Source organism: Vulpes lagopus, chromosome X (genome assembly GCF_018345385.1).
Source record: "Vulpes lagopus strain Blue_001 chromosome X, ASM1834538v1, whole genome shotgun sequence".
Taxonomy (NCBI): Eukaryota; Metazoa; Chordata; class Mammalia; order Carnivora; family Canidae; genus Vulpes; species Vulpes lagopus.
In genome coordinates, this window is record NC_054848.1 from 79,256,787 (window position 1) to 79,279,527 (window position 22,741).

At 36.8% G+C, this 22,741-nt stretch overlaps 1 protein-coding gene across 5 annotated transcripts in view; it reads left to right on the forward strand.

Annotated features, from left to right (window-relative positions):
- The window catches only part of NRK (Nik related kinase), a 136,732-nt gene that overhangs the window by 85,066 nt on the left and 28,925 nt on the right, over positions 1–22,741 (forward strand). For 3 of the 5 annotated variants that reach the window (XM_041740076.1, XM_041740078.1, XM_041740079.1), the window contains 7 exons: positions 980–1,043; positions 1,463–2,630; positions 5,155–5,256; positions 7,991–8,067; positions 10,117–10,211; positions 20,981–21,078; positions 22,082–22,449. In XM_041740076.1, the coding sequence (XP_041596010.1) occupies positions 980–1,043; positions 1,463–2,630; positions 5,155–5,256; positions 7,991–8,067; positions 10,117–10,211; positions 20,981–21,078; positions 22,082–22,449 (1,972 nt within the window). The remainder of the gene's footprint in view (positions 1–979; positions 1,044–1,462; positions 2,631–5,154; positions 5,257–7,990; positions 8,068–10,116; positions 10,212–20,980; positions 21,079–22,081; positions 22,450–22,741) is intronic. The other 2 variants (XM_041740080.1, XM_041740077.1) reach the window with 2 other exon arrangements.

The window sequence follows — 22,741 nt, forward strand, 5'->3', positions numbered from 1 at the left end:
TTTTAAATTTATATTGTATGGTATGTTCCACATTTAATTTGGGACACCATGGGCAGTGTTGAGAGTGGTGATATAATGGAAAAGGGGAAACTGGAAACATAGCAGTAATTCCCAGAATAGCTACAGGATTGATTACAGTAGAGTTTCTTCCATCTACATAACCATATGTATCCTATTTTGGAGTGAGAAGCAGCAGAAATTAATTTATTTAACCATGGTAGAAAATTCACTGGCCCAACATCACAAAAGCTAGCCAGTCTCAAATGGGTACAGGAGGACCTCATTTCTATGTGAGAATTTGCTAATTTCCAGAGTTGCGAGACTTCCAGAATGTTACCTATAGGAAAAGTCACATTTATGTGGGGATTACATAGCTGTAAATACAGTTGATCTAAACACTTTTATTTAGGAAAATCAAAAGAAAAGTCTTGTTTGTAAGCTTCTATATTTCAGCACAGAACAGCTGAAATGAGAAGAGCTGAACATGTTGAATATCTTAAATGTAAAATCTAGAATTTAGATTTTTACCTTCTCATTGGAAAGACCAAAGATCCTGATCCTTATTTTCAAAGGTCCTCATTGAAAGGAACAAAGATAGGGTGGGCCCAAGCCATAAAGTCCTTACTAGATCGCACACCTTTAAGCCATGCTCAACAACCACCTATAGAGTTTCTCTTGTTCCTTTCTCCCTTTGTCTTTCTTGATTATTTCTCTTTAGTATTGCAGCAACCAAATTACTAAATTCCTTTTCTTGTGCCCAGAGAAATTAGTCTGTATGGAATGGCTTCACTATGCTGCAAAAGTGGGCCTAGAAACTAGGATTATTGTCTATATTACCAACCAAGTGTGATTTGAAGGTTTACCTTCTTGTCCTTGTAAATTCATTTGAAATTCTGAGCATTAAAGGGTTAAAATTCACTAAGGTAGATTACTTTAATCCCTGCTGATTTTTATCTATTTTTATCTCTTTTATAAAAAGGAATACCTCTGGTCTTTGAAAGAGAAGAAGCTATTAAGGAACAGTACACCATGAGAAGATTCAGGTGTGTTAGATAAATTATTTATATAATTTGTTGTTAGCAATTTATGTAAGACAGTTGATTCTGTACTGTTGCATTTGACTCAGAAGAGCTTAATCCTTTCTGATACAACAAATAACAGCTCTCTGTATTTTCAAAAGATATTTGAGTGGAAATGTTGAGGATACATTTTTATTACTACTCAAAGATTATTTAATTTCTGGCAATAAAATGATCAAGTAGATTATTAGATAATTAATATTTAGTATATTAGTAATACAAAAACTATTGCAGACATTATGTGAATGATTCAAGAAAGATTAATTGAAAATATCTTTATTGCAGAAAATGTCCATTTTTTAAAATAAAAGCATTTCCCCTGAGTGGCTTCACTCCACTGACAATTTTTACTATATAGCAATCATTTGTATGTTTATTTCTAGAGGACCTTCTTGTACTCATGAGCTTCTGAGACTGCCAACCAGCAGTAGATGCAGACCACTTAGAGTTCTGCATGGAGAACCCTCTCAGCCAAGGTGGTTACCTGATCGAGAAGAGCCACAGGTCCAGGCACTTCAGCATCTACAGGGAGCAGCCAGGGTGTTCATGCCACTACAGGCTCAGGACAATGCACCTAGGCCTCTACAGGGGCAAGCCCAGGCACCTCAGCGGCTTCAAGGGGCAGCTCGGGTGTTTATGCCACTACAGGCTCAGGTTAAGGCTAAGGCATCTAGGCCCCTACAGATGCAGATTAAGGCACCTCCACGACTCCGGAGGGCAGCCTGGATGCTCATGCCACTACAGGCTCAGGTTAAGGCACCTAGGCCTCTACAGGTACAGTCCCAGGTCCCAAAAGAGCAGCAGGCTCAGGCTCAGCCCCAGACATCAGAAGAGCCACAGGATTTGGACCAGGTGCCAGAGGAATTTCAGAGGCAAGATCAGGTACCTGAACAACAACAAAGGCAGGGTCAGGCCCCTGAACAGCACCAGAGGCAGAACCAGGTACCTGAACAGCAGCTGGAGCTGAACCAGGCACCTGAACAGCCAGAGGTACAGGAACAAGCTGCTGAGCCCACACAGGCAGAGACTGAGGCAGAGCAACCTGAGTCATTACGAGTACATGCTCAGGTGTTCCTGCCCCTCCTGTCACAGAACCACCATGTGCTGTTGCCACTACATTTGGATACTCAGGTACTCATTCCAGTCAAGGGGCAAACTGAAGGGTCAGCTCAGGCACAGGCCTGGGCACTAGAGCCCCCACAGGCAGTGGGCTCAGTTCAAGAACTGATAGAGGGACTATCAAGAGATTTACTTCGAGCACCAAACTCACATAACTCAAAGCCACTTGGTCCACTGCAAACCTTGATGGAAAACCTGTCTTCAAACATGTTTTACTCCCAACCAGAACAGGCAAGGAAGAAAAAATCAAAAGTGTCTAGTCTAAGGCAGGCATTGGCAAAAAGACTATCACCAAAGAGGTTCCGGGCAAAGGTATCACGGAGACCTGAAGACTTGGAGCTCTCAGATGTAGAAGCCTGCAGGCGAAGGCGCCAGCGCAGATGGGAGGATATCTTTAATCAGCATGAGGAAGAATTGAGACAAGTTGCAAATGTAAGAGTTTCTTATATTTTTACTGAACCAAATATGCAGAGAAAACATGCTAGTTCAGGCTCCAGTTTCCCTTTGTAAAACCAAATGAAAGAAACCGTCCTTGTGCCTGAGAGAGTATTAACTTAATAATTTATATTTCAAATAAAGTGTCTTAAAATTTCCAGATAATTATGACTAAATTTGAGAATGGAAAATTTGCTTGAATGATCCAGGTAATTGCTTAATATCTTTGTAGAGATAGAGCTTTAATTATTAACCAATAAACAGACATCATATGGATATTTAAAATTACTATTTTGTATCTTTGAAAATTACTGTCATAGTTCAAAATTTCAAATATAATTCATTTAAAATAAACACAAAAACAACTTTGGTTTTGTTCTCCTAACCTCTAAGTTAATTAGTCTTTCTTTTCATAGAATGCTGAACTATGCTATTTAAGTGAATTATACTATTTTTTTTTAAATTTCAGGATGTTTAGATCAAGGTTAAAATGGAATGGAAAAGCAGTTTCCAAAAAATTTTGTATTTCCTATATGTATGACTTGTCCTACTAATTTTCCACCATTTTACATAATTAATTTATGAGGTGTCTCCCTAGAACATGACACAGGTTACAAATTCCTCTCTGCACTCTTTTGAAATGCAGTATGTTAATATCTTTATCTTATTTTGGAATAGTCAAAACTTCATTCTTTCAAGTTTTCTAATATAATTGAATATAATTTGGCTGGAGTTGATTAATTCAATCTGGCAGATCTAATGTCACAATGAAGAGTTTGTGGGCCTCATATGCAAATTAAGGAGGTCAACAGGATTAGGAGAGCAGTTATTTTCTTATACTGCACAGCATCCACTTACATAAAAGAATCCTAAATTAAACGCTGGTGTCAACATCCATTTATCTAATAATAACTAGTGTAGTAATTACAAATGTATCTTGTCTGAATGTCTGTATAAGTGACTTATTTGGTTTGTCCATTGAGCCAATTAAATGAGTGTTATTTCCCTAACACGTTTAACTTGAGAAAAGGGAAAAGCAACAAGCAAAGAAAGGCCCAAAAGGGTAAATGGATGTCTACTCCCAATAAAGGGAGAGATAGGAAGAGAAAGAAACCATGTAGAGAAATGGAGGTATGACTCTAGAATGGTGATATTTGCCTGGAATTAAGGCATCTAAAATGCTAGTGATCAATATCAATGAGCACTAGTAACAAATCTAATGGGTTTTGCATTTATGAAAAAGACTCACTATGCATCCCTGCAAGACTCAAGTTGGGGAACTGAGTGGGAAAAATTAGAGAGGGAGACAAACCATGAGAGACTCCTCTAACTCTGGGAAACAAACTATGGGCTGTGGAAGGGGAGGTGAGGGGTGGGATGGGGTAACTGGGTGACAGGCAATGAGGAGGGCACTTAATGGAATAAGCACTGAATGTTATACTATATGCTGGCAAATTGAATTTAAATTTAAAAAATGTAAAAATAAGTAAAATAAAAACAAAAGACTCATAGCACTGGTAGCATGACACATGCTATTGTCATTCAGTGTTTTAAATATACATCTAAGAAATCATTCTAAAGTGGAAGAAAAAGTCAATAAATAATGGTTGCCAATCCCATGACCCCAGGATCTTGTACAGGCATTCATATATTTATATGTGATTTTTAAAGAAAAGATACAACAAATAATTGATACTAACTCAAAGTCATAGATTTTTTGAATATCTAAAAATGTATTAGCGTTTAGAGATGAATGTAAATTCTTCATCTAACCAAGGGAAACAAAACTCATTTTCATTACTCTCTTTGAGTTGAAGAAATAATATTGATTGGCTTAAATGTGAGAACAGAAACTTTCCCAAACTCCTAGAGCTCAATTAGTGAGAAATATTTATACTGCTGTATTACAGATCTTCCATGGTACAGAATGACCAAACTGCCTACGAACTGTGACAGTTTGGGTTTATGAATTAAGCTTTATTTATTTTTTTTTGAATTAAGCTTTAAACCAGAGATTCTTAATCTGGGCCTAATAGATTGATGCAGGTGGTCAGTGATCCCCTTAAAAATATATGCAGACATGGGGATCCCTGGGTGGCTCAGCGGTTTGGTGCCTGCCTTTGGCCCAGGGTGCGATCCTGGAGTCCCGGGATCGAGTCCCACGTCGGGCTCCTGGCACGGAGCCTGCTTCTCCCTCCTCCTGTGTCTCTGCCTGCCTCTCTTTCTCTCTCTCTCTCTATCATAAATAACTAAATAAATAGATAAATCTTAAATATATATATATATATATATATATATATATATATATATATATATACAGACATGTGTGTCTACATGCAGTTAGAATCTCTTCAGATTCTAAAGGGAATCCACAACCAAAAACTATTAGCAACTACTGGTTTAAATCATTTTTAATATTTGAAAACTATTATTTTAAATTATACATTGTGAGGATAGAGTTACTCTTTTCATTTGCATTTTAACAACAACTAAGATATCTATCTTCCTTTTTGTTTCAAAGGACAAAGAAGATGAATCATCAGACAATGATGAAGTATTTCATTCAATTCAAGCTGAAGTCCAAATAGAGCCATTGCAACCATACATTCCAAATCCTAAAGAGGTAAGTTTCTCAGTATGAGTTGCTGTGACATTAATAAGTGCTGAGAACAGTGGTTCTTAAACTTTTTGGTCTTAGGTTACCTTTACACTCTTAAACATCGAAGACCCCAAAGATCTTTTGTTTATGTGAATTGTGTCACTCAATATTTACTGAGTCAGAAATTAAAATAAAAAAGTTAAAATATTTATTAATTTATTTAAAAGAAAATAAAAGTGTTACATGTCAACATAAGATACAAAATTTTAATAAAAATAACTATTTTCCATTTTGCTTAATGGAAAACAACTGGATTCTCATATCTGCTCCTGCATTCAGTTTGTTGCCATATTTCTAGGTTTAAGTATATGAATAAAAGCTAGCTTCTCACATACAAGTAGTTGGGAATGGAGAATTTTCATAGCTTTTTCAGATAATTGTGTATATTCTTAGTACACCAAAACTACATAAGTGGAATTTAAAACCCTATCAGTGAAATTTTAGGTATTTGGAGGTATTAAAATCCATTGTTCTCTTGTATACTATGAATAGATGTCTTGCTCATGCACAATTTTGTATCTTCATACATTGATCATTTGGAAAATATTGATTCAGTGTGTATGTAGATCTTTCCAAATATTTACACATTTCATTATACAGCATCAAATAAACAGCATTTGTTAAGGTCACCAATTTCATCAGAAAAATGATTGAGTATTGATAAGTCATGTGCATGCAACAGATAATAAATTTAAAATTTTAATTTTCACTCCACAGCTCAGTTTTATCATTGCTAATAACGTCAGTTGCTTTTTCCTTGAATTGCGAGGCTAACTTCATGATTTTAAATAAAATGGCTGCCAAATACCCAAATTGAATAATCATAGTTTGTCTTGTCATTCTTTTAAGTAAAAATATTGCCCACAGAACACTTGGGCATTGTTTTGGGATGTAGTTTATGAAAGGATCTGGGTTATTTAATCTGTGGTATTTTTTTAACACTTATAGGAATAATCAAGTCAGTTCTCATATCCAGGTTGACTTATTGCCTTACTAATAGTGGGTCAGGAGTCTCATTGTTGTTCTTAATCAGCACAAGGGCCCCAGATCACTATATTTTTCTCTTCTAGATGCTTCAGAATAGTTCACTATGATGTCTTTCATGGATAATTATACTTTTAAAATATGTTACTTTTGATACTAATGGTCCTTTGAAATGAATAACAGAGTATTGCTTTATAAATACTAACCACTGGCAGAAGGAACATAAGCTGGATTGTATTATTTACTTACGAAAAGCCTTATGTCTCCCTCTCTGCATTATTAAATTATGGCTTTACTCCTACCCTCAGATAATAATTATTACCTTAAGCATGTGTCTTTAAGCAGGAAATATAATGAGTTGTATCTGATTGGTTTGGAATGCATCATTTGCCTTATATATGCTAATCTTACTAATCATCTTCCCATTTTTTTGGACCAAATACAGCCAATTCGTATCATGCATTAGCTCTTCTTATTTTTGGCCTTTATCTTTTCTGAGTAATCCTAGCCTCTAGTTTACTAGTTCCTGAGATCAGTTTCATGAATCAAGAGGCCTAGACTGGGTCAATATGATACTAGTTACCTGAATCAAATGTGAAAGAAGTCAGATTTATCATGCATACTGCCAAACATCTGGTTACATTTGGAAGCACTCACTAACAAAACGTGAACAATTATCATTTTTCATTTCTTACCATCTGTCTGTTGGAGTTTAAAGGCAACCTTGATAAGTTATTACATAGAAAATAATGTAGTGAGGTTAGTATAGTTTCTAGAAATTATAGAGTAACTATCAGCATGAAAATGCTAGATTTTTAAAAAGTATAACATGTTTAATTTTTCCTTCTAAAGTAGTATGACTGCCTTGTTGAATGTCAGAATAACCTATTTTTTTGGTTAGCTAAGAATTATTTTAAGTAGAAACCTAATGATATGAAACTAAATAAGGCAAGACAACACTACATGGTCCTATCTACTAATGTTGGCAGAAAATAAATCTGCCTCACTAAGGGATGCTGGCTCATTATATGTGCTCTTTCTCAAGTATTTTGCTGCATTTGATGAATTAATAATTAATAGAAACCAAATTAATTCATTTAGAACTGAAAAAGTATTGGAACACTGGTTATGACATTACAGTCCAATTGTAAATTGGAAACAACATACTTTATTGAAGGTGGGACACTTCTGACACTTGAAAGATTTTAATGATGCATGTGTGTTTGTGTGTGTGTTACAACTTTTGAAAATCTAGGGTTAGCTTAAAAGGGTGAGTAAGTGAGAAAGAAGTTTGGGCTCAAATTCTGAGTAAGAAATTTGGACTTGATATAAAAATAACATGAAAACAGAGAAAGAACACTGAATTAGAAGTTAGGGAACCTACCTTCCAATTATAGATATTGTGTAACTTGATGTGAAATTCTTAGAAACGTGATTTTTCCTCTCTGGGGTACAGGTTCCTTAATAATAGAATTAGGGTGCTTGATGATATAATTTTCAGGATCTGTTATTATACTAAAATTCAAGAATACCATCAGAAATTATGGTTAAGCAGTTCTAATGTTATACTATAATTATGGGAACAGAATCTAGTTATGAAAATCAGATTTCATAAGTTGGATATTTATTAAAAATATCTCTATGTGAAGAAAGGAATTTTTCTCATGAATTAATAACTGAAAAGAATTTATGATATATTTTTTTTTTACCAAAGTATCGCATTGTCTTTAAGGTTCAAGAGAGATCTACTTATAATCAGGACTGTGCACACCGTGTCAAGTTCTCTTCAAAGTATGTGTCTCTGATTTCTATATTCAAATTACTCACAGTTTACTATCATGTGGAGAATTCAAGCACATTTATTTGACACCAACTTTTGTGTAAAGTCAAAACTAAACTATTAATAAAAACATTGTCATTAGTGATATCATCGGCCTCTAAAACCTTAACTACAGCAATGCATTAACTAGATATTTTATATCTGGGCATACTGCAGTCTCAGTGTAATTTAGTTTAACAATTAGCCAACAAGATCCACAATTTAATAAAAGAAATGGCAATGAATTCTCTGATGGTGTTCAATTAGTACTTGATAATAAAAAGATGTGAAACTTCGCATATATCATGTAACTTCAATTATACATTTTATCATGTAGTACATCATGTATCTCATGTACATGAACTACATATTAAAGTACACACACACACACAAGGTACACACACAATTCCTAACTTTAGAAGCTAATGCCATGGAATGGGCAAGCTTGAAATGACCTATTGGAAAAATCAAATCTAAAGCTCATTATTATACCAATGATATTTTATACCAGTAACTATATTTTTATCTCTGAAATATCAGTGATCTTCAGTAATTTTCAAAGATCATATTCATATTTTAGATGTTATATGCAAAGTGCTATATTTGAAAGCTAAATTTACTTATTTAAAGATTTATTTAATTTGGAGAGAGATTGAGCATGAGCAGGAGAGGCAGAGGGAGAGGGAAAGAGAATCTGAAGCAGACTCCATGCTGAGCACAGAACCCAACAACTTGGGGCTCAATCTCATGAGCCTTGAGATCACAACCAGGGTTGAAACCAAGAGTTGGAGTCTTAAATGACTGTACCACCTAGGTGCCCCTGAAAGCTAAATTTTAACGTAGATTTTCCTTGAAAATCATACCCCTTCCAACTCCAAATTATAATGAAGAGACCTTAGCCTATATTCATTCACTAAATAATTATTGAGCACCTACTGTATTCAAGATACTGGACAGCATGGTCAGACTACAAAGAGTTGATAGTATGTAGTATATATATTCCTACCGCATTATTATTTATTTTTATTTATTTGTTTTTTCCTACCTCATTATTATTTAAGACACCACATATGTATGTCCTTAGATTTAACTTATGTGCAGAAATCTTGGGAAAAAAAGAAAGCAAGATTAGGAATTTCTCTCTTCTCTGAATTCAGTGATGAGTTATCATGGTCCTTCTGACCACAAAAGGAGAAACCAGTTTAATTTTGTGTATCTTTTTTTAGTATCATGGAATATGTCTTAAATAATATCCCATATATAAAAATTAATGTTAAGCTAGATTTGAATATTCCCATTATAAAAAGATTTTTGAATTTATGAATAGCAAATATATTAACTTTAAATATAGTTGAACTTATAAAGTTAAATAAAACTTGAGTCTTCCTGAAATTTGGAGTCATAGAAAAGACTCTTGACTGTTCTAGGCCTAGATCAATAACCAGAGTCCTTCTATAGAAATTCTGAAGTGACATGAAATTTAGCAGCACCAATCGAAAACAGCTTTCTAAATATTCCCTGAATTTGAAAATTAAAAAATGAAGTGGCCTAATTGTATGTCCATCCATCTATCTAAATCAGGAATAGGTCATTAAAAATTCAAATGCCAAATCGGGATGATAATATAGGAGTATTTGACATAACAATAACAACTTTTTATCTTGTTAAAATCCACACATAGACTATAAAGTTATGTTTATCACTGTGTTACTAAGTATATAATAATATCAATATTACCTTAAATAAAGTTTGTTGAATTTTTGAAATTAAATATGATATGTGAAGGAAATGTATACTATATGGAAACATTTTATTTATATATTGGAAATTGTTTTTCTGTTCTAGATAAAATAGCATATTTGTGGAAAAAAAGGAAATTTGAAAATATTACTTAAGTTCTACTGGTTTTTAGTTGATATATACCAATATACTTAAAATTTTTGGTTGGTCTTGATATTGAGCTGTACATTCCCTTTATGAATATTAGGACATGGCATATGCTTTTATGTCTTTTCATTTAGTGTTCCTCAGCAGTCTGTTTTGGAACAAGCTCAGAAGCCCACTGACATCAGACAAAGGAGTTCACAAAATCCTCAGAATTGCCCAGCGGCGTCAGGTGATTCAAAGCACAAAGTTTAAACAGTCAAAACGCAGAGATAATGTTTAACTGTTTGTATTGCAGAAGAGAAGAAAGAATTTCGAGAAAGAATGAATCAAGTATTAGAGAAGCCAATGTAAAATTAAAACCAGGAGGCCATTGAATTTGGCAATAGCATGGTCGGAGATGACCTTTAAGTTGGGTAGTAGTTAGAAACGGGTCTAGGGAGGTAGGGGTGCCGACTTTAATTTCTGTACCATGTGGAAAAAATATGGGAAAGGAACCCGGGAGAAGCGTTTCTAACAGGCTAAAATTTATAAGCAGACCTTAAAATATTCAAATATTAGATGGAGTAGTTGTGGGCACGTATTATTTATTGTTATTTATCAATTTGTTATTTCACCACCCCAAAATAAATATATACAGTATCTCATAAATATCTCTAAATGTTACAAATCAAAGTTTTTAATCAAAATACATGAAAAACTAATAAAAATCATAGAAAATAATTTATCAATTTGTAATATTAATTTCAAAAAGTGGTTATGATATACTTTTGAGAGTTTAAATGAATTGTAGATTTGTGAAATACTGAAATAAAGCCAAAAGTTCTGCCTTAGGTTATAAAATCTGGCATTGCATATTTTTATGCAATCCAAGTAAGTTCAGCAAGGACAAAATGCCTGAATGAGTCCTCAAGTCATCTGTAAAAATGTAGAACACAGATTTTATTAAAGTGTTAATAATAAAAAAAGATATATAGGTGTACTGTATCAAAATAAATATTTTTCAAAGATCTGAACTTAAAATCTCCATAGTTCTTAGGAAACTCAGATAATGGTAGAATTTTTTTTTTGTATATTTTTTATTGGAGTTCAATTTGCCAACATATAACACCTACTGCTCATCCCATCAAGTGACCCCCTCGGTGCCCATCACCCAGTCATCCCATCCCCCCACCTCCCCTTCCAATACCCCTTGTTCATTACCAGAGTTAGGAGTCATATTCTGTCACCCTCTCTGATATTTTCCCACTCATTTTCTCTCCTTTCCCCTATAATCTTTTTCACAATTTTTTTATATTCCCTGAATGAATGAGACCATATAATGTTTGTCCTTCTCCGATTGACTTCATGCAGCATAATACCCTCTAGTTCGAAAGAAGATGTGGTATGGATATATCCATCTTTCGATGGAAAGATGAATGGATAAAGAAGATATGGACACTGAGGCTCCTTTCACAATTCGGCTAGTGTGGACATTGCTGCTATAAACATTGGGGTGCGGGTACCTGGCGTTTCACTGCATCGGTATCATTGGGGTAAATCCCCAGCAGTGCAATTGCTGGATCGTAGGGTAGTTTTATTTTTAACTCTTTGAGGAAGCTCCACACAGTTTTTCAGAATGACTATAAAAGTTCACATTACTGGGATCCCTGGGTGGCTCAGTGGTTGAGCGTCTGCCTTCGGCCCAGGGCGTGATCCTGGAGTTCCAGGATCGAGTCCCACATCAGGCTCCCTGCATGGTGCCTGCTTCTCCCTCTGCCTGTGTCTCTACCTCTCTCTCTGTGTCTCTCATGAATAAATAAATAAAATCTTTTAAAAAAAGTTCACATTACTACCAACAGTGCAAGAGGGTTCCCCTTTCTCCACATCCTCCCCAACATTTGTTGTTTCCTGTCTTGTAAATTTTCCCCATTCTCACTGGTGTGAGGTGGTATCTCATTGTGCTTTTGATTTGTAGTTCTCTTATGGCAAGTGATGCAGAGCATTTTCTCATGTGCTTGTTGGCCATGTCTATGTCTTCCTCTGTGAGATTTCTGTTCATGTCTTTCGCCCATTTCATGATTGGATTGTTTGTTTCTTTGGTGTTGAGTTTAATAAGTTCTTTACAGAACTTGGAAACTAGCCCTTTATCTGATATGTCATTTACAAATATCTTCTCCCATTCTGTAGGTTGTCTTTGAGTTTTGTTGACTGTATCCTTTGCTGTGCAAAAGCTTCTTATCTTGATGAAGTCCCAATAGTTCATTTTTGCTTTTGTTTCTTTTGCCTTTGTGGATGTACCTTGCAAGAAGTTACTGTGGCCGAGTTCAAAAAGGGTGTTGCCTGTGTTCTCCTCTAGGATTTTGATGGAATCTTGTCTCACATTTAGATCTTTCATCCATTTTGAGTTTATCTTTGTGTATGGTGAAAGAGAGTGGTCTAGTTTCATTCTTCTGCATGTGGCTTTCCAATTTTCCCAGCACTATTTATTGAAGAGACTGTCCTTTTTCCAGTGGATAGTCTTTCCTAATTTGTCAAATATTAGTTGACCATAGAGTTGAGGGCCCATTTCTGGGCTCTCTATTCTGTTCCATTGATCTATGTGTCTGCTTTTTTTGTGCCAGTATCATAATGACTTGATGATCACAGTCCTGTAGTACAATTTGAAATCTGGCATTGTGATGCCCCCGGCTCTGGTTTTCTTTTTCAATATTCCCCTGGCTTTCAGAGTCTTTTCTAATTCCATACAAATCATAAGATGATTTGTTACAACTCTCTGAAGAAAGTCGATGGTATTTTGATAGGGATTGCAGTAAATGTGTACATTGCCCTGGGTAACATTGACATTTTCACAGTATTATTTCTTCCAATCCATGAGCATGGAATATTTTTCCATCTCTTTGTGTCTTCCTCAGTTTCTTTCAGAAGTGTTCTGTAGTTCTCAGGGTATAGATCCTTTACCTCTTTGGCTAGGTTTATTCCTAGGTATCTTATGCTTTTGGATGCAATTATAAATGGGATTGACTCCTTAATTTCTCTTTCTTCAGTCTCATTGTTAATGTATAGAAATGCCACTGATTTCTGGGCATTGATTTCATATACTGCCACATTGCCAAATTGCTATATGAGTTCTAGCAATCTTGGGGTGGAGGCTTTTGGGTTTTCTATGTAGAGTATCATGTCATCTGCGAAGAGGGACAGTTTGACTTCTTCCTTGCCAATTTGAATGCCTTTATTTCTTTTTGTTGCCTGATTGCTGAGGCTAGGACTTCTAGTACTATGTTGAATAGCAGTGGTGAGAGTGGACATCCCTGTCATGTTCCTAATCTTAGGGGAAATGCTCCCAGTGTTTTGCCATAGAAATGATATTTGCTGTGGGCTTTTCATAGATGACTTTTAAGATGCTGAGGAATGTTCCTTCTATCCCTGCACTCTGAAGAGTTTTGATCAGAAATGGATGCTGTATTTTGTCAAATGATTTCTCTGCATCTATTGAGAGGATCATATGGTTCTTGGTTTTTCTCTTGTAGATATGATCAATAACATTGATTGCTTTACAAGTGTTGAACCAGCCTTGCATCCCAGGGATAAACCTCACTTGGTCATGGTGAATAAGCTTCTTAATGTACTGTTTGATTCTATTGGCTAGTATCTTGTTGAGAATTTTTGCATCTGTGTTCATCAGGGATATTGGTCTATAATTCTCCTTTTTGGTGGGGGTCTTTGTCTGGTTTTGGAATGAAGGTGATGCTGGCCTCATAAAATGAGTTTAGAAGTATTCCATTCCTTTCTGTCATTCAAAACAGCTTTAGTAAAATAGGCATTGTTTCTTCTTTAAACGTTTGGTAGAATTCCCCAGGGAAGCCGTCTGGCCCTGGACTTTTGTATCTTGGGAGGTTTTTGATGACTGCTTCAATTTCCTCCCTGGTTATCGGCATGTTCAGGTTTTCTATTTCTTCCTGTTCCAGTTTTGGTAGTTTTTGGTTTTCCAGAAATGCGTCCATTTCTTCTAGATTGCCTATTTTATTGGCGTATAGCTGCTCAAAATATGTTTTAAAAATTGTTTGTATTTCCTTGGTATTGGTTGTGATATCTCCTTTTATCATTCTATTTTCATTTTATTAATTAGAGTCTTTTCTCTTTTGTTTTTAATAAGGCTAGCTAATGGTTTATCTATCTTATTAATTATTTCAAAGAACCAACTCCTGGTTTTGTTGATCTGTTCCACAGTTCTTCTGGTCTCGATTTCGTTAAGTCTGCTCAAATCTTTATTAACTCTCTTCTTCTTCTGGGTGTAGGTTTTATTTGCTCTTCTTTTTCCAGTTCCTTTAGGTCCAAGGTTAACTTGTGTATTTGAGTTTTTTCCAATTTTTTGAGGAATGCTTGTATTGTTATGTATTTCCCCCTCAGGACTGCTTTTGCTGCATCCCAAGGATTTTGAAAGGTTGTATCTTCATTTTCATTAATTTCCATGAATCTTTTTAATTCTTCCGAAATTTCCTGGTTGACACTTTCATCTTTTAGCAGGATGCTCTTTAACCTCCACGTGTTTTAGTTTCTTCCAAATTTCTTCTTGTGATTATGTTCAGGTTTCAAAGCATTATGGTCTGAAAATATGCAGGGGACAATCCCAGTCTTTTGGTATCAGTTTAGACTTGATTTGTGACCCAATATGTGGTCTATTCTGGAGACAGTTCCATGTGCAGTTGAGAATGTGTATTCAGTTGCATTTGGATATAAAGTTCTGTAAATATCTGTGAAACCCATCTGGTCCAGTGTATCATTTAAAGCTCTTGTTTCTTTGGAGATGTTGTGCTTAGAAGATCTGTCATTTGTAGAAAGTTCCGTGTTGATGTTTGCCAGTATTAGCGTGTTAATATCTAAGTATGTCTTTACTTTGGTCATTAATTGATTGATATACTTGGCCGCTCCAACATTAGGGGCATAAATATTCAGGGTTGTTAGGTCCTCTTGTTGGCTAGATCCTTTAAGTATGATATAGTGTCCCTCTTCATCTCTTACTACAGTCTTTGGGATAAACTTTAATTTATCTGATGAGGATTGCTACCCCAGCTTTCTTTCGAGGACGCTTTCAATGATAAATGGTTCTCCAACCTTTCATTTTCAGGCTGTAGGTGTCCTTAGGTCTAAATTGAGTCTCTTGTAGACAGCAATTAGATAGGTCTTGATTTTCTTATCCAGTCTGAAACCCTGCGTCTTTTGACGGCATCATTTAGCCCATTCGCGCTCAAAGTTACTATTAAAATATATTAATTTAGTGCCATCATAATACCTATTCAATCCCTGTTTTTGTGGGTTATTTATATGGGCATCCTCTTTCTTTTACAGAGTCTCCCTTAATATTTCTTGCAGAGCTGGTTTGTTGGTCACATATTCTTTCAGTTTCTGCCTATCTTGGAAGCTCTTTATCTCTCCTATTCTGAATGAGAGCCTTGCTGGATAAAGTATTCTTGGTTGCATGTTTTTCTCATTTACGACCCTGAATATAACGTGCCAGCCTTTCCTGACCTGACAGTTCTCTGTGGAAAGGTCTGCTGTTAATCTAATCATTTTTCTTATATAAGTTAGGGATCTCTTGTCTCTTGCTGCTTTAAGGATTTTCTTGTTATCTTTGGAATTTGCAAGTTTCCCTATTAAATGTTGAGGTGTTGAACAGTTTTTATTGATTTTAGCGGGGGACCTCTCTATCTCTTGGATCTGAATGCCTGTTTCCCTCCCCAAATTAGGGAAGTTCTCAGCTATGATTTGTTCAAATATGCTTTCTCTTCCTCCGTCCCTCTTGGTGTCCTCTGGCATCCCAATTATATGTAGATTTTTCCTTCTGAGGCTGTCATTTATTTCCCTTAACCTTTCCTCGTGGTCTTTTTTTTTTTCTCTTTTTTTCCTCAGCTTCCTTCCTTGCCATCAACTTGTCTTCTATGGCACTCATTCTTTCTTCTACCTCATTAACTCTTGTCAGGTCCTCCAATTTGGATTGCATCTCATTTAATTGATTTTTAATTTTGGCCTGATTAGGTCTAAAATCTGTAGTCATGAAGTCTCTTCAGTCCTGTGGAATTTGCAAGCTTAACTATTAAATGTCGAGGTGTTGAACGGTTTTTCTTGATTTGGGGGGGGGGTCTCTCTATTTCCTGGATCTGAATGCCTGTTTCCCATCCCAGATTAGGAAAGTTTTCAGCTATGATTTGTTCAAATACATATTCTGGACCTCTGTCCCTTTTGGAGCCCTCAGGAACCCCAATTAAACCTAGGTTTTTCTTCCTCAGGCTGTCATTTATTTCCCTTAATCTATCCTCATGGTCTTTTAATTGTTTGTCTCAAAAAAAAAATTGTTTGTCTCTTTTTTACTCAGTTTCCCTCTTTGCCATCAACTTGTCTTCTATGTCACTCACTTGTTCTTCCACCTCGTTAACCCTCGTCATTAGGACTTCTAGGTTGGATTGCATCTCATTCAATTGATTTTTAATTTCTGCCTGATTAGTTCTAAATTCTGCAGTCATGAAGCCTCTTGAATCCTTTATGCTTTTTCCAGAGCTACCAGTATCTTTATAATTGTGCTTCTGAATTTGCTTTCTGACATCTAATTGTAATCCAAATTCTGTAATTCTGTGGTAGACAGGACTGTTTCTGATTCTTTCTTTTGTGGTGAGTTCTTCTTTCTAGTCATTTTTCTCAGTGCAGAGTGGCTGTATGAGCGGGCTGTGTCAAAAGTATCAACCATGACCTAGGTAAATTTCACCCTAGATGATTCTGCTAAAGTCAGAGACCAGAAATTGAAAACAAAGATCAGAACGAAATAAAAGAAAGGGCCACTAAAGTGAAGAACAAATTTTAAAACAAAGTAGTAAAAAATAAAAGGCCAGGAATCCTACAGAAGAGGAGAAAAAATGAAACAGAAAAAAAAGGAGCAGAGAAAAAGGGAGAACAGGAAGATGGAGGTGGTGACAAAGTTGTAGTGGAGGGAGAATGTAGTCCACCTGAGAGGTTCTAGAGGGTGATCATCTTGTTTCTGAGTATATGAAGTTCTGTATGTTAGAATATGCTCAGTCCCAAATTTATATAAAACAGAAATACTTATAGAGAGCCCCAACATTGACCACCAAAACATAAATGAGATAAAAGAGGGGGGCAGAATGGGAATGAAGAATCTCACAGAATGAACCAGCATGGTATACCACTTGGATCTGGGTGCATACTGGTCATGTTTTAGAAGGTATTATCTTCTGCCATTGTAGAACAAAATGAGGCACAAAAAAGTAAAAACACAAAACAAAACAAAACAAAAAACATATCTTGTATATTTCCCAAAATTAAGTTGAGTATGTTGAAGATAATCTAGAAGTGGAAAATATATCTAGGACCTGTAATTGTATAAATATGAAAGTAAAAAAGGAAGAATCTTAGAAATGAAGACATGGTAAAATATTGTAGCAAGGTGGGAATAGAGAAAAAAAACTGGATATTTACAGTCTGACATAAAAAGGGGTTGGACTGGAAAAAGGAAGGAAAAAAAAGGAGGGGTACCCTCTAGTCAATATACTATAAATCCCTCGACTTCCCCTGGAGCTTTCTAGTGCTTCTGGGTCAAGAACTTGCTCTTCCCTTATCCTTCCAGCTGGTCTTCTGGGGGAGGGGCTGCTGTGATGATTCTCAGGTGTGTGCTCCTGAGGGAGCTGCCCCACCTCGCTGCCCGCTGGGTTCTGGGCTCAGTGGGAGCTGTTGACCCTGTGAGGCCTCGGTCCCCTGGCGGCACTGCCCCTCCCAGCCACACAGCGACACCAGGAGGAACAACAACACTGGCAGCAGCCAGCTTTCCAGCCCTGGAATCAGCTCTGCAGTAACTACTGCAGTCTCCTAGTCCGTACTGGCCTAGATGGTCCTGGGTGGTGCCGGTTGGCTGATCTACACAGCTTGGGGGCGCCCAGCGGCAGGACAGTCATCGCTGTCCTGTGCCCTCCCTGCCTCTGCCTGTCCCAGGGGCAGCACAGGATAGTGGGTATGTCTGCCCGGCGCCCTGGGATCCAGGGCCTGTGCTGCTGGAATTGTGCTCCCGGGGCCGCAGGTCCCGAAGGCAGCAGGGGACAGAACCCTCTGCCCGGACCGCCACCTGACCGACCAGCTTCTCCCCAAGCTCCATACCCCGCAGCCGTCTGCGCTCCAGCCCTTTATTGAGAGCGGCTCACAGTCTGTGGGGCGCTCTGTCCTGGAGTGCACTTCCTCCATTAGTGACTCCAGGAAACTGGAGGCTCCACTGCCCCTCCTGCAATTCTGCCTGAGTTCCCTGCTAAGTGCCTTTCCTCTGGGAAGAATCCAGTGCAGATTTTTTACAGTTTCTGCTTCTCAGGGGCTGGGATTTTCCCTGTCAGGGCTGCCGCCCAGCCTTAACCAACCTCCTCGCAGGGCCCCTCCCCCACTTGATTCTTTTTATTTTTTTCTTTTTCTTTTTTGTTCCTCCTTCCTACCTTGTTAGAACCTCAAACCCTTTTCTCTGTAGTGTTCCAGCTGTTCTCTCTTTAAATCTCAGGTCGAATTCTTAGGTGTTCAGGATGATTTGAAAGTTATCTAGGTAAGTTGGTGGGGACAGGTGACATGGGGACCCTACTCCTCTGCCATCTTGCCCCGCCCCTGGTAGAATTATTTTAATAGTGTCCTCTCATGCAGAAATATGATCTTGCAAAAAATAAAATAAATCTGAATCAATATAACTTTAAGAATATTTACCCCAGTACCTTTCTGATTTGACTAATTTTACTAATACTGGACAAACACCTAAAAATTTAAGTTTTATTCATATTGTCTTTTCTGAAATAAAGAAATTCTATATTAGGTCCCAAAGCAGTCATGAACATTGGTGGGGGCAGTGGGGAGAAGGGGGTTGTCAGGTTTAATCCAATTGGTAGTGAAATGAAATAGGCCAGGCAAAAGTGGGTCGAGGCAAGCTTTTAATGGGACGCACTCTCAGGCGAGGTTTTGTGGCCCGCAGGGGAGGGTGAGAGTGGGGAAGTCGCGGGCCAAGTAAATCGCGCCCAAAGGGAGTACATGCAAGCTTTTTAAGGGACGAGGGGCAAGGGGTTGTGTCTGTATTGGGTGATAACTGCTTATGCCCTTATATGGGGTTTGGGTAAGGTGCGGTTCAGGTTTCCTGCATAGGTCCCGTCTCCCCATGATGACGTGTCCTTGGGCGGTCTGCTGGTGGTGGGAAAGTCCCCAGTCAAGGGTAACAAGATGGAGGGTCCGTTGCCATTTTGTTGGTGCCTCCCAATCCCCCTCTATCCCGCCGGCCCAACAGGGGTTGCTTCTGTGTAAATAATAGGTGGAGTTCTTTTCAGCTCTAAAATTCTATTATTTTATTGTGTGTGCTACCTAGACCATTTGAAGTTCCCATGAGATTATCAGGGCACCTTACTACAGTTTGCCTCAAAATCTCAAACACCCACCGAGACTTCTTACTTAACCTAACAACACACCCAGGGACTTGAGAAGAAACGGTTTTCTGAAGAATGATAATAAACTGCACAAGTACAATGCCAGAACATGCAGACACAAATGGTAGGATGTGTCCTAGATAATATACTCAAAAGATAGCAGCGTTTGCAAATAGATGAGTTTTGGAGTTGTAGTGTCTCTGCTTTGGCTATATATAGCAAGGTTGCAAATAAAAAAGGGATAGTACTCTTTATCTTTAAAATCCAAGCACACAAAAACAATAAGCAGGGACATAAGTGCCCCTTAGTGAAGCTTTTTCTAAGTATCCTCAGCCAGATCTACTGATTTTTGAGCCTAAATAGTATTACTGAATTTTAACCACAGGTGTTATTTACTGTGCCATGAATTTTAATATAAAAAAAAATCCACACTTCCAATCCAGATACATTTGTGTGTTTTTTAGATTGTTTTTTTAATTTTTAAGTAATCTCTACATCCAATGTGGTGCTTGAACTCACAACTCAGATCAAGAGTTGCATTTTCTACCAATTGAGCTCGCCAGGGGCCCCTAAATTTGTATTTTGTTTTATTTTTTAAAGATATTTTATTTATTTGAGAGAGAGAGAGTGAGCATCCTCAAGAGAGAGACTATGAGCAGGGGGAGGACCTGCTCCCCACTGAGGGAGAAGCAAACTCCCCACTGAACTGGACAAGGGGCTCTATCCCAAGACCCAGGATCATGACCTGAGCCATAGGCAGACTTAACTGCTTAACCAACTGAACCACCCAGATGCCCCCCAAATTTGCATTTTAAATGGAAATATTTACACTATGAAATTAAGCTGTATATTGTGATAGGAACTAGCCGAATTAAAACTAAAATTAAAATGTCGACCCTTCATGCATACTGGCAATATTGCAAATGCTCACTAGCCATGTGCAACTACTGGCTACTATATTAGACATGCAGATACAGAACATTTCTATTACTGCCGGAAGTTCTAGTGCACAACATCTCTATAGATATATTCCAGGCTTCATAAAAAGGGTTAGTTTTTTTTTCTTTTTAGTTGTTTGCTTTTTAACCTTATTGGAATACTTCAGTATATATCATTGAATAGAAATTGGGGGGATTAAGATTACAGGGTCAACTCTCCTCTTGAGAATTTTGTCTAAATTGTCTTCTTCAAATACACTGTTGGACTCTTTTTCTACTGGTTACTATGAGAGGCCAGTGATACCACCTAGCTTGTCCTATTCTTGATATATATTATTTTTTAAGTGAAACTGCCTATCAATCTCACTGAGTATCGTCTCACACAGAAATATTTAGCAAGTGTGCACTTAATATTGAAAACAGAAGAACTGTGTAGATCTACAGACAGGACAAACCTTGAGCTTGTCAATACCCCTGCAAACAGACTCTAGGATCCTGGCCCCATGAGAATTTATTAGGTGAGATTTCCCGAATGAAAAGAAGCTACAAGAAAAATACCAAGGTATTGAACTGGTGATAAAAATGAAGGCAATGGCTGCAATAATCACTGTTACTAATGTCTTTTTGTCATTCCACAGAATCATCTTCTGAGGAAGAGAGTCCTGTGACCTGGAGGAGGTCCCAGTCATCACCACCTTATTCCACTATTGATCAGAAGTTGCTGGTTGATGTCCATGTAGGTTTCCAACTTAACTCTTAACACGTTTATCTGTTTTTAAAAAATGTTTTTAGACTTACATATTTTCATCTTCACTTGAGGGCAAGGTCAAAATGTTTAGTTTTTTTAGTTAATCTTTCAAAATAGATTTCCATTGCTATGTAAGTATGCAGAATATGAAATCTAGAAATTAAGTTTGAAGTGGAGAAAATTTAATTGATCATAAAATATTTTCTATTACATTCTTTTATCAGAATATATTCAGAGAAGAATGATAAAAAGGTCTTTGTAGAAACTAATCTCAAATCAAAGAGTAGAAGCTAGATGTTCACTTTTTGTACAATATAGTTTCTTGGATGATAAGGCAATGTATAAAAATAAAACATTTGAAGAGAAATAAAACATATGGATAGCATAAACATTCTTCCAGTTGTTTTTGCAGTGTGCTTTCAGGTCATTCCATTTTATTTTTGTAATCATTCCTACCTTTCCACATACACATGTCTTTCAGATTGCCTAAAGGTTGCTTATGTAACACTTACCATGCTTAAAGGTGGATTTCTATTCATTTGTTTCTCAGTAGTGTTTGATTTACTTTAAGACAACCTATGCACAAAACTAGAACTGGGAAGTTAACATATCAATTTTAAGAGCTGTGTGTCAATCCTAATATCAGAGAATAAAATGAAACATAAAAAATTTCTATATCTTCTGTAGAGCATCGAATAATCTGTTCTACTTTTTATCACCAAAACCAAATGTCTACACCTCAGCAGAAAAGTAGAGGTAATAAAAAGGGAGTAAATTTTGCCCTGGGTGATCCAGAAAGGCCATTAATGATCATAGCCTGAAGTTTGGGTTTTGGCATCTCATCCTCACAAAAATGTTGCTTTATTTAGTGAGTAAACATCTTCAGTTCAAATGAAAATATATTTTAAAATATTGTCAGCTTGGAAACTTTCCAATCTAGAAGAAAACAAAAGGCTACTGGAGACTACATTAACCTTTCTTGTGCACACAGGTTCCAGATGGATTTAAAGTAGGAAAAATATCCCCCCCCGTTTACCTGACAAATGAATGGGTAGGCTATAATGCACTCTCTGAAATCTTCCGAAATGATTGGTTGACTCCTCCTGCACCTGTCATTCAGCCACCTGAAGAGGATGGTGATTATGTTGAACTCTATGATACTGGTGCTGATACTGATGGTGATGATGACGATTCTAATGATGCTTATGAGGATACCTATGACCATGACAATAGCAATGATGACTTGGATAACAAGGTTGATCAGGCTAATGATGTTGGTGAAGACCATGGTGATAATGACAATGGTGAAGCTATTGATGACAAAGAAAATAATCATGATGATGCTTTTTGTTGGCCAAGGTTGGTTTTTCTGGATTACTTATACTACCAATATTTTAGAATTTCACAACTATTTGAACCTCTGTCTTACTTTCAAATTTAATTACCAAGAGGGTGAATAAATTTCACTTGCATATTAGTAAATGGTTGATTTTTAATGATAGATTTTAAATTATTTTAATGCAAAACACTTAATTTTGCATTTTTGTATACTGTATTTTATTAGTATTCAAGTATTAAGTTCTTTATAACTGCAATTGTTGAAGTTTCTGTTAAAATTAATGCTACTTAATCATCTTAACCTCTAAAACCA